This window comes from Mustelus asterias, chromosome 5 (genome assembly GCF_964213995.1).
Source record: "Mustelus asterias chromosome 5, sMusAst1.hap1.1, whole genome shotgun sequence".
In the NCBI taxonomy this organism is placed as follows: domain Eukaryota; kingdom Metazoa; phylum Chordata; class Chondrichthyes; order Carcharhiniformes; family Triakidae; genus Mustelus; species Mustelus asterias.
This window is the reverse complement of record NC_135805.1, coordinates 90722086-90736320: the sequence shown is the minus strand read 5'-3', so window position 1 is coordinate 90736320 and position 14235 is coordinate 90722086. Positions and strand designations below refer to the sequence as shown.

Below are 14235 nucleotides of genomic sequence, written 5' to 3'. Positions count from 1 at the left end.
ATCAGCATGTAGATACAGCAAAATGTGGGAAGGCAAATGAAATGCTGGCCTTTATGACAAGTAGAATGGAGTATAAAAGCGGGAAAGTCTTGATACAACTGTACAGAGCATGGGTGAGACCATACCTGGAGTACTGTGTACAATTTTAGTTACCTTAGTTAAGGAGGAATATATTCACATTCAAAGCAGTTTAGATAAGGTTTCCATCTGGCCCAGGAACAGGTGGTCCCTGGTTCCCTGTTTCTTTCCCTGAACTTGATCACCTTCCATCCGTTGTCTGACTACCTGGGGCAGTTCCTGTCATTGCCTCCTGCCATATTCATCAACTCTCACCGAATATCATTGACACCAGGTTCAGGCAGAAATTGGACCTGATATTTAGATGATGGCCAAGAGCCCGGGTCTAACATAAACAAACTGGGTCTTACCCTTCACCCTAGAAAAAATTGGTGTGGGTCTGGTACACAAAGTAACTTTATTTCCCTGAATACCAGAATATTGCTTTCAAGACAATGCAAGCTCATAATATACATTGCTGCATCTAAGTATATTATGTGGTTTTGTTTGTCTTTTAAACATTTCTCCAATGCTTAAATACTAAATGATCAGTTTTAGGCATGTAAGAATTTTTAGAATAAGAAAAGGTTATGAGGCCTCAACCAGTCCTTTACTTTTTCCATGTTGTTCATTTATTAGAGGTATTTTACAGCAACCTTTATAAAGCACCTTTTGCACAGTAGAACAGCCCAAGTTGCCTCAGAGAATTTCTCTCAGACAAAAAACATTGACATAAGTCACACATTGGTGGCTAGAGAAGTAGGTTTAAAGAGTTAGGGAGAGAACCTCAGAATATAGGGCATAGCCAGTCAGGTGCAGTGAAAGAGGTTGTGGTTGCACAAGAGGCCAGTATTGGAAACATAGACAAACAAGGGAGTGGGGGAGGGGAGGTGCAAGGCTATGGAGGGATTTAAAAATATATAGACAGTAGCAATGTAGATCAGCATGCACAGAGCTAAAGACTGAATGGGAATTGGTGCAATTAGGATGTGGACAATAGAACTATGGATGAGCTCAAGTTATGGAGGGTGGAATCTAGGATAGCCAAGAGAGCATTGGATTTGTCGAGTATTGAAGTAACAAAGGCATAGATGAACATTCCAGTAGCAGATGAGCTAAAGAGCGGCAAGGCCTTGAAATGGAGCAGATATTGGGTCAGAAGCTCACCTCAGTCAAATGGGAAAATGAGGTTCTGAACAATCTGCTTCAGTCCGAGACAGTGGCTGGGAATGGGAATGAATCAATGGCTATGGAACAGAGTTAGTGGCAGGGGCAATATTTACTGTAATATTCCCTAGAATCACATTGGCTGGGATTTTCCAGCCCTGACGCGGTGGATCCCGCTGCAGTGGTTGCGATGAGCCAGCCAAGATCCTGTCAGCGGGTGGGGGCCGGAAAATCCCACCCACTTTTGCTGAACTATTTGACTATAAAAGAGCAAAGAACAGTTGTAACTTTAATGAAGAGGCTTCATTTAAGACAAGTAAAATCCGAGGCATACGTAATATGCAAGTAGTTGAAAATTTATTTCATTTGGAAATGTAAATTTTTCTCAATGAAATTGATATGAATCAATTTACTCACGAGAAATGTCTAATATCTATTTTGATCAAATTTAGGAGCATGTGCTCCTTTGTTCCTTTACCCAAATTGACTTGAATTGAAATGCTATCCGGATTGATGAGGTCTTCGTTTCCTATTACCTTGAAATATCTCATCAAAAATGAATTATTTGCAGTCTCAGTCTCATTAGGTGTGAGCTCAAAACATAATACAACTTATAATTCTGACACAGGTGGAAATTGATGTTACTGAAGTAGATTTTTTTTAAATGATTGCACTGAATATCAAATATTATAACTTGCTTAAATCAGTTTTCTATTCCCTTGGTAACATTCAAAAAGTTTCTATTTGTTTTGTATATATTAAATGGAAAAGCCAATTAAGTCAATTAAGTGTGAAGAAGAATTATTCCATTATGCCCAGTTCTCCAATTGAACCAGTGAAATGCTCAGTGGTGCCTTGAAAGATCTCCTCAATATGAGGAGGAAAGATTAGAAGTGAGAGTCACATCTATGTTCTACTCAGTGCAATCGAATGGCTAGTTAAATAGAGGGCAATGGTCATGAACCAGGCCCTCCACCCACTGTCTGGAAAGTTGATCCCAGAGTCAGATTTTTGAGGAGAAGATGGGAATGTTGACTTATGAAGCTTTCCAACTTGGCAAACCTATCTCATTTAAAAAGGTCCCAATTGCAACAGCTACAGAAGTGGCGAGTACTAAAGCTAGTGAGAAAACCCGCCTCAGTTCTCTGGGACTTTGGCCCAGTTGTATTGAAGGTTATTGGGTCCCCTGTGCTTCATCTTTCACACCATCTCACCCTCCCTCCCCACCATTCCATCCACCCCAATGCTCCTTCATATTCCCCCATGTCACTTCCATATCCCATGTCCCCTCATACACCCATGGTACCTCAATGCCTCTTCATATCCTGCATGTCCCCTCCATGTTCCCCATGAACCCCATAACCACTCCCCAGTACCCACTATAGGCAGAGTGCACGAACCATGTAGAGATTTTAAAAAACTTTGAACAATTCAGTAAAGTTCTCCCTCAAACACATTTGATACTGAAAATAATTCTCATTCATAAAACCCATTTAAAAATGTAAATCCTCTTGAATGGTGCATTGTAAAAACAAATATTTATTTCACTAACTACATGGAAGAAAGATAATCCTTCAATAACTTCTTAAAACTGTCAATCAAAATGTATATGCTGAGATAAGTCATTCTGCACCTTTTGAAACTGAACCAAGCAATGGTTATGGGGTGCAGACAGGAATGTAAAGCTGAAACCACAACCAGTTCAGCCATGATCTTATTGAATAGGTTCAAAGGGCTGAATAACTTACTCCTGCTCCTAAGATCTATGTTCCTTAGTATTCATAAAGGACTCAGTTATATTAAACTTTAGAAAATCTAAATAATGGAGCCTATTGAAATTGTAAAAAGAGATGGCTAATGTTTTTTTCTAAGCTATACCAGATAGCCAGACAATCAGTGCACTGCAGCAGTGGGTGTCTGCTTTCTACTCTTAAGTGAAAGTTGGAGACCTTTTTGCCCCAATTTTAAAGGGATGAGCATTTAAATCATGATGCTTAAATAGACCTTAAATCCATCCTTCACAAATGTTTATGCCTTTCCCATCGTTATTGTTAAGACCAATGAAGTAACAAATATTGTGTATCTTTGTACTCAGTAGTCAAATCAAATGCTATGTTGAGTTTAGGTTTCCCTCCTGTGCGATTCAGGCTCCGTCTCTTTCCCCTGCCAGCAAAATGAGATCTGCCCAAAATGGAAGCAGGATTTCTGCTTCCAGGACCCACCTGTCATTTATGAAGCTCGCCCGAGTGGTCCTGACATGGCAGGAATCTGGACCCCAGAGCGTCCACACTCAGGGTGATATGAGGAATCAGGGAATAACTTACCATTGAAGATGTCATATTATGATTTTTCAAAAAAATACATTGGTGTATTCATTCTGCATCATCGGAAAATAAGCTTTCACAGCACCTTCTCAGTCTTAGTCCCAATATCTCTACATTAGCAGAACAGTGAGCCTGTACTATTCCACCAAAGAGCCAACACGGACACAATAAGCTGTGATAATCTTCCATGCTGTATCATTCTACAATTCTATATCGAATCACTCAGTACTTTCCCAAACAAGAGCAACAATCAGACAGCTCATTTGAAAGTAATGTTATTAGGACGACTTCTGCAATAAAAGATTCTGTTTAATTCCCATCCTTACTCCAGAAGAGGGGTGAGCATTATAAATTAACTTGCAGTCTTTACAGAGAATCCTGAAAGATAATTCATGAGACACCACTCATTTTATATCACTAAAAAATATATTAATGTCATCCCACAACATAAATTGCAGACTCCTTTTGCAAAACCTATTTTCTTTCAGCTTTTTTGTTTTATATCAGAGATAATGATTAATCATCATTTTTCCCCTTAGAAATAAGTTCACAAGAGGGAACAAAATTGTTCGGATCAATCATATGCTATGTATCCACTAAGTGGAATATCTTCAGTCTCCGTTTGACATTGAACTGTAACTCATTTAATTATAATCTCTTTGCTTCTTTCCATTTTGCCTACCCTGCTCCCTTTCCTTTTTTGCACTCTTTTCATCTTGACCCTTCACATTTTGCTGTCCTCTGCTCTGCAGTCGCCCTGACACCAGCTTTATCTGGTTTATGAACCCTCTAAAGTCAATCAGATATTTCATCTGGCACAACTATCGTGGGCTGATTTTGAAGATCCTCGCAATTGTGCTCCTTCTCCTTCTGCTGGGGCTCTTCCTTTACTCCATGCCTGGTTACCTGGTTAAGAAGATTCTTGGAGCCTAATGGCCTTAAAATGGTAGCCATTTTTCTCATATTTCATGTGCAGTGTGCATTCCTTTTATTTAATCTACCTTTACTTCAGAGGACGAAATCCTTATTAGAATTGCAGTCAGTTATGTTTTATTAATTAATGTATTGTTATAATGCACTGCCTAATAAAGCACAGGGGTAGATGAGCAATATACTCAATTACTAATTGTTTCCATTAACTTGGCTGGATCAACTTACACAAATAAGGTGCAAATTTGTGCTGCTAAATATCATAATGAAGGCAAGAAAATTAATTATTTAATTAATGGCTTTTGCAGTCACTGAATGGCACCAGCCATTCATTGCTCTTATATTTCCCACATACTTTCACTGGGTTTCTTCACTGGAACCTGGGACGATTCGAAAGCTACTGTAGTAAAGTGCCTGCTCGAGGGCACTTGGTGACTGTAAATGGACCCAGCAGTACTGTATCTCCTTAATCAATCAGACCTAATAATTATTTACAAGGTAAGCAAAGTCTGAACCAGAAATTCTAAGTTGCAACAGTAAATGTAATATTGAATCATGTACAGAAAGCACAATAGAGTAAAAGAAAAGCAGGCTTAAGAGATAAAGTTACAGGAAGCATCAGATGTAAAAAAAACTTAATTTTAAAATATCTGACAGGAATTAAATTTTGCACAAATAAGACTCCACACTTGTAAAAGTTAATTTTTAGTGCCTGAATAGTTGTTGGTAGAAATTAGGATTCATCACACCAGTAAAATATATTTACACAGAGTGGACAAGCCCTAGTATTTTCTGATCAATTTAGTGGGTATCTACGACACAAGTACAGCAACTCCATGTACTTCAATGCCGAGTTTCTCCGTGAAATACCAGTACCAGTGTAGTGAAGCTTCTGGAGAGGGAGGAACAACTCAGCCAACAACTTCCTGATTTCTGTGCTTAATTACAGATGTGAAGTCGCTGGGAGTTATAGTCCAATTTACTCCATAATAACTGTGCATACTGTTAGCCTCACCATTTTCTGCAAAATCCTGGCCATTATCTTTCATGTCAACTAACTTAAATTTATTGAAAATATTAATATACAATATTATGGTACTATAGCTCATGTAGAGGAACAAAGAGGAGCCAAGCTTCCTTCACTACCCTATTGCTAAATAGCGGTACACAGAAACTGATTTTTCTACATATACTAAATCTCATGCTCTAAATTCCAGATGCACACTGTGTCCTTAGGTACACATTTCCCTAATGTGGTTAATGCACATGTTTATTTCAAGTTATAATTCATTTCAGTGTTACTCTACAGCTGTTTTCCTGCTCTTTTTCAGTTTATTTTCTCCTTAAATCGCCTGCAATATTACACTTACTGGAGGTTAAAAAATATAAATAGTAGATGGGAAATTTTATTGTTAATAAGTCGTAACCCACAGTGAGGGGTGTGGCAGTTACCTTTGGTTCCCTGGGCTGCAGAAAGTATGTTTAAAGCCAACCCCTTTAATCTAAGGAAAAATATTTTACCATTTATAATCTGAAAACTTCATTTAGTATTTGTTTAATCATTATTCCATTCAGATAATTGTTTAATTTTAAAAGGGAAATGTTTCACACAGCTTAACCAAGTAAAAGTCTTAGTGATTGGCATCAGCAGCCATCACGATACTGGTGTAATATTTAGAGTGCTATTGAAATAGGCTCCATGATCTGGTAACTGTCTACCACTGACTGGGCACCTACTCCAGCAATGGGAGTGCAAGAGGCCACATGTAACATTTCCATTCTTCTCTGTTAATATGTGCTGTGGAAGGCCCGAGTTAAGCTCAAGTCCAAGTCATTCTTGGGAAATTTCAGGTCAGCGCCAAACTTAACCTTGTTTGGAGCATTCATAGAGCTTCCTCTACTTATAATAATCATAGAGTGATGGTTTCGGGTTGTGATGCGCACTTGCTGATCATCATGGTCCTTATGTATTTCTAACGGTAGACTCCCAAGTCTTCGTTAGAGACACTATTGATAAAATCTGTCCAAATCTTGATTGATCACAAACTGTGGGGATACAGGCAGTTGCCACAACAATGTTGATTGGAAATTCTAATGTAGGACAAATATTATTTTGCTCCACCTGAGATCAAACATCAAATAGCACTTAGTTTTAGCTAGTATGCCATATTACCTTGCAGCACTTTCACTGGTGCCACTGCAATAATAATAAAAGTGAATTTGCACTATAGCCTACAACAGCACAATGAATATGAAATATATCTTTGATAGTCAGCTTTGTAGTCAGGAAGATCAGCCCAATCTTCAACTCACAAGGAGCACACCCCATCAGCACAATGAATATGATATTAAGTTATATTTACATAGCATGTTTAATGTAATAGACACTTCACAAGAGCAATATAAAACAAAATATGACAGTAAGCTACATAAGGAGACATGAGGTCGGATGATCAAAAAATTGGTTAAAGACAGGGTTTTAAAGAGTGTCTTAAAAGAGGAAAGAGAGGCAGTGAAGTGTAGATAAGGAATTCTAAAGCTCAGGGCTGAGGCAACTGAAGGCATAGCCGCTAATGGTAGTGCAAATAAAATTGAGGATGTTCATGAGACCAGAATTTGATGAGCACAGATATCTCAAAACTTGTGCTCCTGGTCCAGCAATATCTTAACATTAAAATTCTCACCCTTGTTTTTAAATTCCTCTATGACCTTGCCTCTTTGTAATCTCCCTCTATCCCACAACTCTCTTGAGATATCTGTGCTTCTCCAATTCAGGCCTCTTGTGTAATCCTATTCATAATTGTTCCACCATTTGTGCCCATAGTCTTCCGTTTCCTAAACTCCAAGCTTTGGAATTGCCCCCCTTCATCTCTCCGTTTTTCTCTCTCTCTCTCTAAGCCATACTTTATTCCTCTTCAACAAAGCTTTTGGTCATCTGACCTAGTGTCCCCTTATGTGGTTCGGTGTCACACTGTGCTTTGTGATGCTTCTCTGAAGATCCTTAGACATTTCATTGTGTTAAAGGTACTAGATAAGTTATTGTGGGCTGGAGGAGATTACAGGAATTCCTAGGATTAACCCAGAATGTGGGAAGGGGGTGCAGTGTTATTGTTGCCGGACTAATAATCCAAAGACCCAGGGTAATGCTCTGGGAACCCGAGCTCAAATCCCACCACAGCCAAGTGGTGGAATTTAAATTCAATTGAAAAAGATCATCAAGTCATTGTCGATTGTTGTAAAAACACATCTAGTTCACTAATGAATATAGAAATAAGTTGCAAAATATCACAAAACTGAAATCAAGTTAATCCACTTTAAAATTCTTTCATTGCACATTTTCCGCATTTAGAGTACTGGCTTCAGAATCAAACTCCTGACATATGATGAGACTTTCTAAGATTGACATTTTTAGAACAAAGTATACTTTTTTACTTTGGCTGTTCTCTGAACTAATCATAATTCTAGCACTAAATAACTTTAAGAGGTAACGGTGAACCAAATATCCCCGTCATGGAGGTGGTAACATTCATTAAGTACCTACCTATTAATATATTTTTCAAGATCATTCATCACTAACCATGCTTTTTCCTCCCACTTCTCTAATGCTGCCTTGGACAGTCGGCCAGACACCTCTTTTATCTGGTTCCTCAATCCACTCAAATCCATCAAATACCTCATCTGCAACAGATACAAGTGGCTTATTGTGAAGATTGTGCTGGCTTTGTTGATGTTGATCATGATAGGCCTTTTCCTTTACAGTATGCCTGGTTATATGGTAAAGAAGCTACTTGGTGCATGAAACACCATCATCCACCCAATGCAACTAACAGCTAATACCTTAAGTAAAACATCTTTTTGTGTGTCTGAATTAATAGAGGAGAAAGGAAATGGGGATATGACAGTGGTTGGGGATCATTTTGAAAGCTTTTTGAGTTAAATTTTAACAAGACATCATTATTGTGGTGTGCAGTGTGCAGTTCTCCAGAATTACTCTGTTTGAACTGTAGTTAAAAGTCCTGTTTTGCTCTCATTACCAAGTAAACTTTGTTTGAACTGTTTTAAGCTTTGGAATTTATAACAAAATAATTTGTAACTCTATCATTGTGCTGTGTATTTTTCCTACAATTTTCTTTCATTCGTATTAAAAATAACCTGTTTCATTAGCCGTCCAAATACCAGTTTGTCCTGGTGGCTGAACCCAATGCGTATTGCTTACCTTCTGATCTGGAGGAACTACAGGTGTTACATCATTGGATTCCTGGCCGGGCTACTCCTTTTACTGTTTGTGGCCTTGATAATCTTCAGCATTCCCAGTCAAATAAGTGAAAAAATCTTCAATGCTGGAAGGTGATTTTATGAGTTATGCTCTTGTCAAAAGTTAATCTTGCTTTAGAATAAGTTATTCTTGGGGAGGGAAAGCAGTTCATCTGGGACTAATGTCATCTTGGAGTGTTTGTATCTATCAAGCAGATACTGGATTCATCTAGGTGTTGAGTGATGGATGACTAAAAATATAAAGGCAATATTCAAAGATGAATTCAACACCAAAGCACTTTATTTATTCCCATAAGTTAGAAGTTCTAAAACAAGCATGGCATTTTACAACCACCTGGGTTATGCATTCATGAAGATTGCTTGCTTGCTACTTCATGGTAATAGATATAACATACAGAGTGACTTGTTGAGGACTAAGTTCAAATCCACCCCACTATTAAATAATTTGCTCTGAAATTGGCACATTTATTATTTCCATGGCTTTGAAGCAAAATTTTACTTGTATAGTAAATTGCACTGTTTGGTGCAAATGGAGATACTTGTGAGATTCATTACAGATATTCCCAACTTCAAATCATTTGCCGTAGTAAGTCAGAGAAGCATAAAGACATGAGAGTAGGCATGCCACATCATCAGGTCCAGAGGCTCACCGTGCTCCAACCATTCCCCCAGTGCAGGACTGAAGTGCTGCTGGAGCATGTGAGTGGCACTCTAACTGCCGGGAGATGGCATTTTAGGGGGAAGCAAAAAATGAATGAACACATATCTAAGAAACACTAGTTTAAATGGCTGAGAGAATATTTGTCTAAGGCCACAAGTACAGATAACTGCTTATTTTTCTATCAAACCAGCTCTAGTATTAATGTAATTTTCATGACTAATAAAGTAGCACTTTACAAGGCATGATTGCACTGGAAATGGCAGATAGTATGCCCTAGATAACAATGTTCTATTTGCTTTGTAATTGGTAATTATCTCTCTTTGTAATACATTTCTCATTGTGTACATCCATGAAAATAGGATTGTATGTCTACAAAAATCTGTCATGCTCTATTTTGTGTTACTCTTTGTATGAATCGTTTTTGTGTAACTAACTTCTGGTTCCTGTTGTGAAAACAATCCAAAGAAATGAACAATTGAAATTTGAAATAAAGTATTAAGAAATCTACATCAAACTTGGACACTGGTTTCATTGCCTTCCATTGGCTAGGTATATTCAATCAACATAGTCAAGAGAATTGCATTAATTAATGGAACATACTACATACTAGCTTGTAAAACATCCATCCTCCACACGTGGAAGGATTCTTTGATTAATTGACAACAAAACACAATATATGGTGACTCACCACAACCTAATCAAGGGCACTTGGGTATGAGCAATAACAGCTCACTTTGCAAGAGTCACCCACATCCCATGAATATAAAAAAAGTTCATATTGAGTCACAAGCCAGGCTTAAATGCAAAATAAAAAGACTGCCAATCCAGAAAATCTGAAAGGAAACATGCCTCCAATCCGCCACCATCTATGGAGAAAGAAAACACACCACGTTTATGTCTGTGGCCCTTCACCAGAAAGGTTAACCTAGCCTTTTGCCTTCTTCCACGGATGCTGCCTCACCTATTGACACTTACCAGTGTTTTGTTGTTTTTATTTCAATAATGAAAAATATTTTAAGAGATTTTTATGTGCTGTACCTTTCTAACAATTAATTAACTTTCAAAACTGTTAGTGCAACATCAAATGGTCTCAAACAGGACCAGTTAGAAAATTATTTTTTGGGCTACCAAAAGCAACAATGCTGAGGCACTGGGATCTTGACCAGGAGTGCCAAATTTGTTTATGATAGAAGTGTCATTGTGGGCTGCGAAACGGCTCAAGGGAAGTGTTAGCAGCCAGTTTTAAGATTTATATCAATGTTCAAAATAATCTGTATATATCTCAAATTTGTTGAAGGCAACTAATTCTAATTTTGAATTTAACCCAAATGACAGTATGAAACTCAGCTCCTTGTAAACCTCCAGGAAATGAGGACATAGGTTACCTGGAGCAGAATTTTACGTTCCTCCCAGGCAGGTTCTAAGTCAGTGGGGTGCCGGGCGGGGGAGTTTAAATTTGTATGGATGGGATTCACCTCTGGATCCTGCCTGCCCCGATACAGATGCAATTTCACAGTGCTTCAGGCAGGAAACCTGCCCTTTCCTCCTATTTAGGCACCTAAGTGGCCTTTTCCACCCAACTCCAATGTGTAGTCTCTCAGGAGCAGGGTGCAAAACAGATAAAGAAATAATTCTCCATCTTGGGAAGGAAGTGGGGGATCCTCAATTTGAAGGCCCCTTAAGATTTGGGGCTTAAGATTTGGGGATCTCCCCCCCCCCCCGCCCCCGCCTTGTTGGCCTACACACTGATGCCACAATCAACCTCCTTCTCAATCCCCTGGACATTCCCCTACCTTCTCACCTCTAGGACCCCTGGGATCTACCTTAAGAATGGTCTCGGAACTTAGATTCTAGGCAGAGCACTGCAGTAATTCTGCTTACTGTAGCCCTGTGTCTGGATGGGTCAGAGAGCTGTTACAGAGCTCAACTGAACACGAGATGGCAGTGGACTTCTGAGAGTCGGCAGGAGCACCTTACATGCTGACTCTCAGGATGGTGAGTACTGACCACTCACCATCCTGAAAATTCTGCCCTTGGTATTGCATGATTTCCTAGGTGTCAGCTAGATGGGGTATTTTCATGTTATGGGTTCCTGTCCCACGACGTTGCCTTATGGCCACTATTAGGTATCCATTAACTGCTATATAGTATTAAAAAGCGTTTTATATACAAATTATATTGAGTATATTTCACAAATTCCATCACAAGTGCCAAAAGCATTGACTTGTCTAACCATACAACCAGATAGATAAAGCATTGCTCAGAAATGGACTGATAACAGCAATAAAAGTGAACTATTAACAATATAACGGAATCATACTTGTACTGCATAATATTTTTTAAAACAATATTTATTTATTTTATCAATGTAATGAATGATTAGATACCAAGTATTAGAATACATACTAAAGAGCTACAACTCAGCCATTTAATTTGCAGTGCAATCCAGAGCATTCCACAACAAGCTCTCAAAGTCCACAACAAATTGTATATCGTTAATTTGTTTTCACAGGTTTAATCACAAAAGCTGAAAGTTCTTCAAGTTAGTGTTCTAATTTTGTTCAACATTAAACTGCATTAGTTGTGTTGGTGGAATTTCAAGTTCATTGTTTACCTAAGAGAAAGGACAACATTTTCAGATTAACAGTTAAATCCCTTTCCCACAGTGTTCATAATTGCTGTTGGCATTTTTTTTCATAATGAAATTATAGTATTATCCAAAAATTCACTATAGACAATTACAGGCATCTTCCTCCATCTATTAATAAAACTCATTAATATTAACATAAATCAGCTATTTACATTTAGGTCTGAATTTTCATAAAGATGGAAGAGCTACCTTAACCAAAATGGTGCTGGGCCCATATTCCAGAAGTCCCTTGCCTGAACTCAACACCCACTATTTTTGTTGGGGGAAGAGGGGAGGATGGGAACAGAGGCAGCTACACGTGTATAAGTGCAGTTGCTGTCAAACAGAAGTAATTTTCGTTACTGGGATGTCCAAAACACAACTCATGGGATTCAACCTTTTGGGAAAAGGACAAAAGCTGCTAGATTTGACAAGGTAGAATCATAGAGTCATAGTGTTTTACAGAACAGAAAAAAGCCCTTCGGCCCATCGTGTCTGTGCCGACCATCAAGCGCCCATCTATTCTAATCCCGTTTTCCAGCACTTGGCCCGTTGCCTTGTATTCTATGGTGTTTCAAATGCTGTGAGGGTTCTCCCCCTCTACCACCTTTGCAGGCAGTGAGTTCCAGATTCCCACCATCCTCAGGGTTACGAATTCTTTCCTCAAATCCCCTATAAACCTCATGCCCATTTCCTTAAATCTATGCTCCTTGGTTATTGACCCCTCTACTAAGGGAAAAAGTTCCTTCCTATCTACACCCCTCAATTAGGTCCCCCCCTCAGTCTTCTCTGCTCTAAGGAGAACAATCCCAGCCTAATCAGACTCTTTTCATAACTGAAATGTTCCAGCTCAGGTAACATCAAAGAACAAAGAACAATACAGCACAGGAACAGGCCCTTCAGCCCTCCAAGCCCGCGCCGCTCCCTGGTCCAAACTAGACCATTCTTTTGTATCCCTCCATTCCCACTCCGTTCATATGGCTGTCTAGATAAGTCTTAAACGTTCCCAGTGTGTCCGCCTCCACCACCTTGCCTGGCAGCGCATTCCAGGCCCCCACCACCCTCTGTGTAAAATATGTCCGTCTGATATCTGTGTTAAACCTCCCCCCCTTCACCTTGAACCTATGACCCCTCGTGAACGTCACCACCGACCTGGGGAAAAGCTTCCCACCGTTCACCCTATCTGTGCCTTTCATAATTTTATACACCTCTATTAAGTCTCCCCTCATCTTCCGTCTTTCCAGGGAGAACAACCCCAGTTTACCCAATCTCTCCTCATAACTAAGCCCCTCCATACCAGGTAACATCCTGGTAAACCTCCTCTGTACTCTCTCCAAAGCCTCCACGTCCTTCTGGTAGTGTGGCGACCAGAACTGGACGCAGTATTCCAGATGCAGCCGAACCAACGTTCTATACATCTGCAACATCAGACCCCAACTTTTATACTCTATGCCCCGTCCTATAAAGGCAAGCATGCCATATGCCTTCTTCACCACCTTCTCCACCTGTGACATCACTTTCAAGGATCTGTGGACTTGCACACCCAGGTCCCTCTGCGTGTCTACACCCTTTATGGTTCTGCCATTTATCATATAGCTCCTCCCTACATTATTTCTACCAAAATGCATCACTTCGCATTTATCAGGATTGAACTCCATCTGCTATTTCTTTGCCCAAATTTCCAGCCTATCTATATCCTTCTGTAGCTTCTGACAATGCTCCTCACTATCTGCAAGTCCTGCCAATTTTGTGTCATCCGCAAACTTACTGATCACCCCAGTTACACCTTCTTCCAGATCATTTATATAAATCACAAACAGCAGAGGTCCCAATACAGAGCCCTGCAGAACACCACTAGTCACAGGCCTCCAGCCGGAAAAAGACCCTTCCACTACCACCCTCTGTCTTCTGTGACCAAGCCAGTTCTCCACCCATCTAGCCACCTCCCCCTTTATCCCATGAGATCCAACCTTTTTCACCAGCCTACCATGAGGGACTTTGTCAAACGCTTTACTAAAGTCCATATAGACGATATCCACGGCCCTTCCCTCGTCAACCATTTTGGTCACTTCTTCAAAAAACTCCACCAGGTTAGTGAGGCATGACCTCCTTCTCACAAAACCATGCTGACTATCGTTAATGAGTTTATTCCTTTCTAAATGCGCATACATCCTATCTCTAAGAATCCTGAT

General features: G+C 39.5%; 2 protein-coding genes across 2 annotated transcripts in view; one reads left to right on the top strand and one right to left on the bottom strand.

Moving 5' to 3' along the window:
- otofa (otoferlin a) overlaps nucleotides 1-9919 on the top strand; it is a 379834-nt gene extending 369915 nt beyond the window's left edge. Inside the window, exon 47 of the mRNA XM_078213737.1 lies at nucleotides 8097-9919. Coding sequence (XP_078069863.1) covers nucleotides 8097-8277 — 181 coding nt within the window. The 3' untranslated portion in view covers nucleotides 8278-9919. The remainder of the gene's footprint in view (nucleotides 1-8096) is intronic.
- Nucleotides 9920-11965: 2046 nt separating this feature from the next.
- drc1 (dynein regulatory complex subunit 1 homolog (Chlamydomonas)) overlaps nucleotides 11966-14235 on the bottom strand; it is a 65418-nt gene continuing 63148 nt past the window's right edge. The window contains exon 17 of the mRNA XM_078213569.1: nucleotides 11966-12028. Within this exon, the coding sequence (XP_078069695.1) occupies nucleotides 11966-12028 (63 nt within the window). The remainder of the gene's footprint in view (nucleotides 12029-14235) is intronic.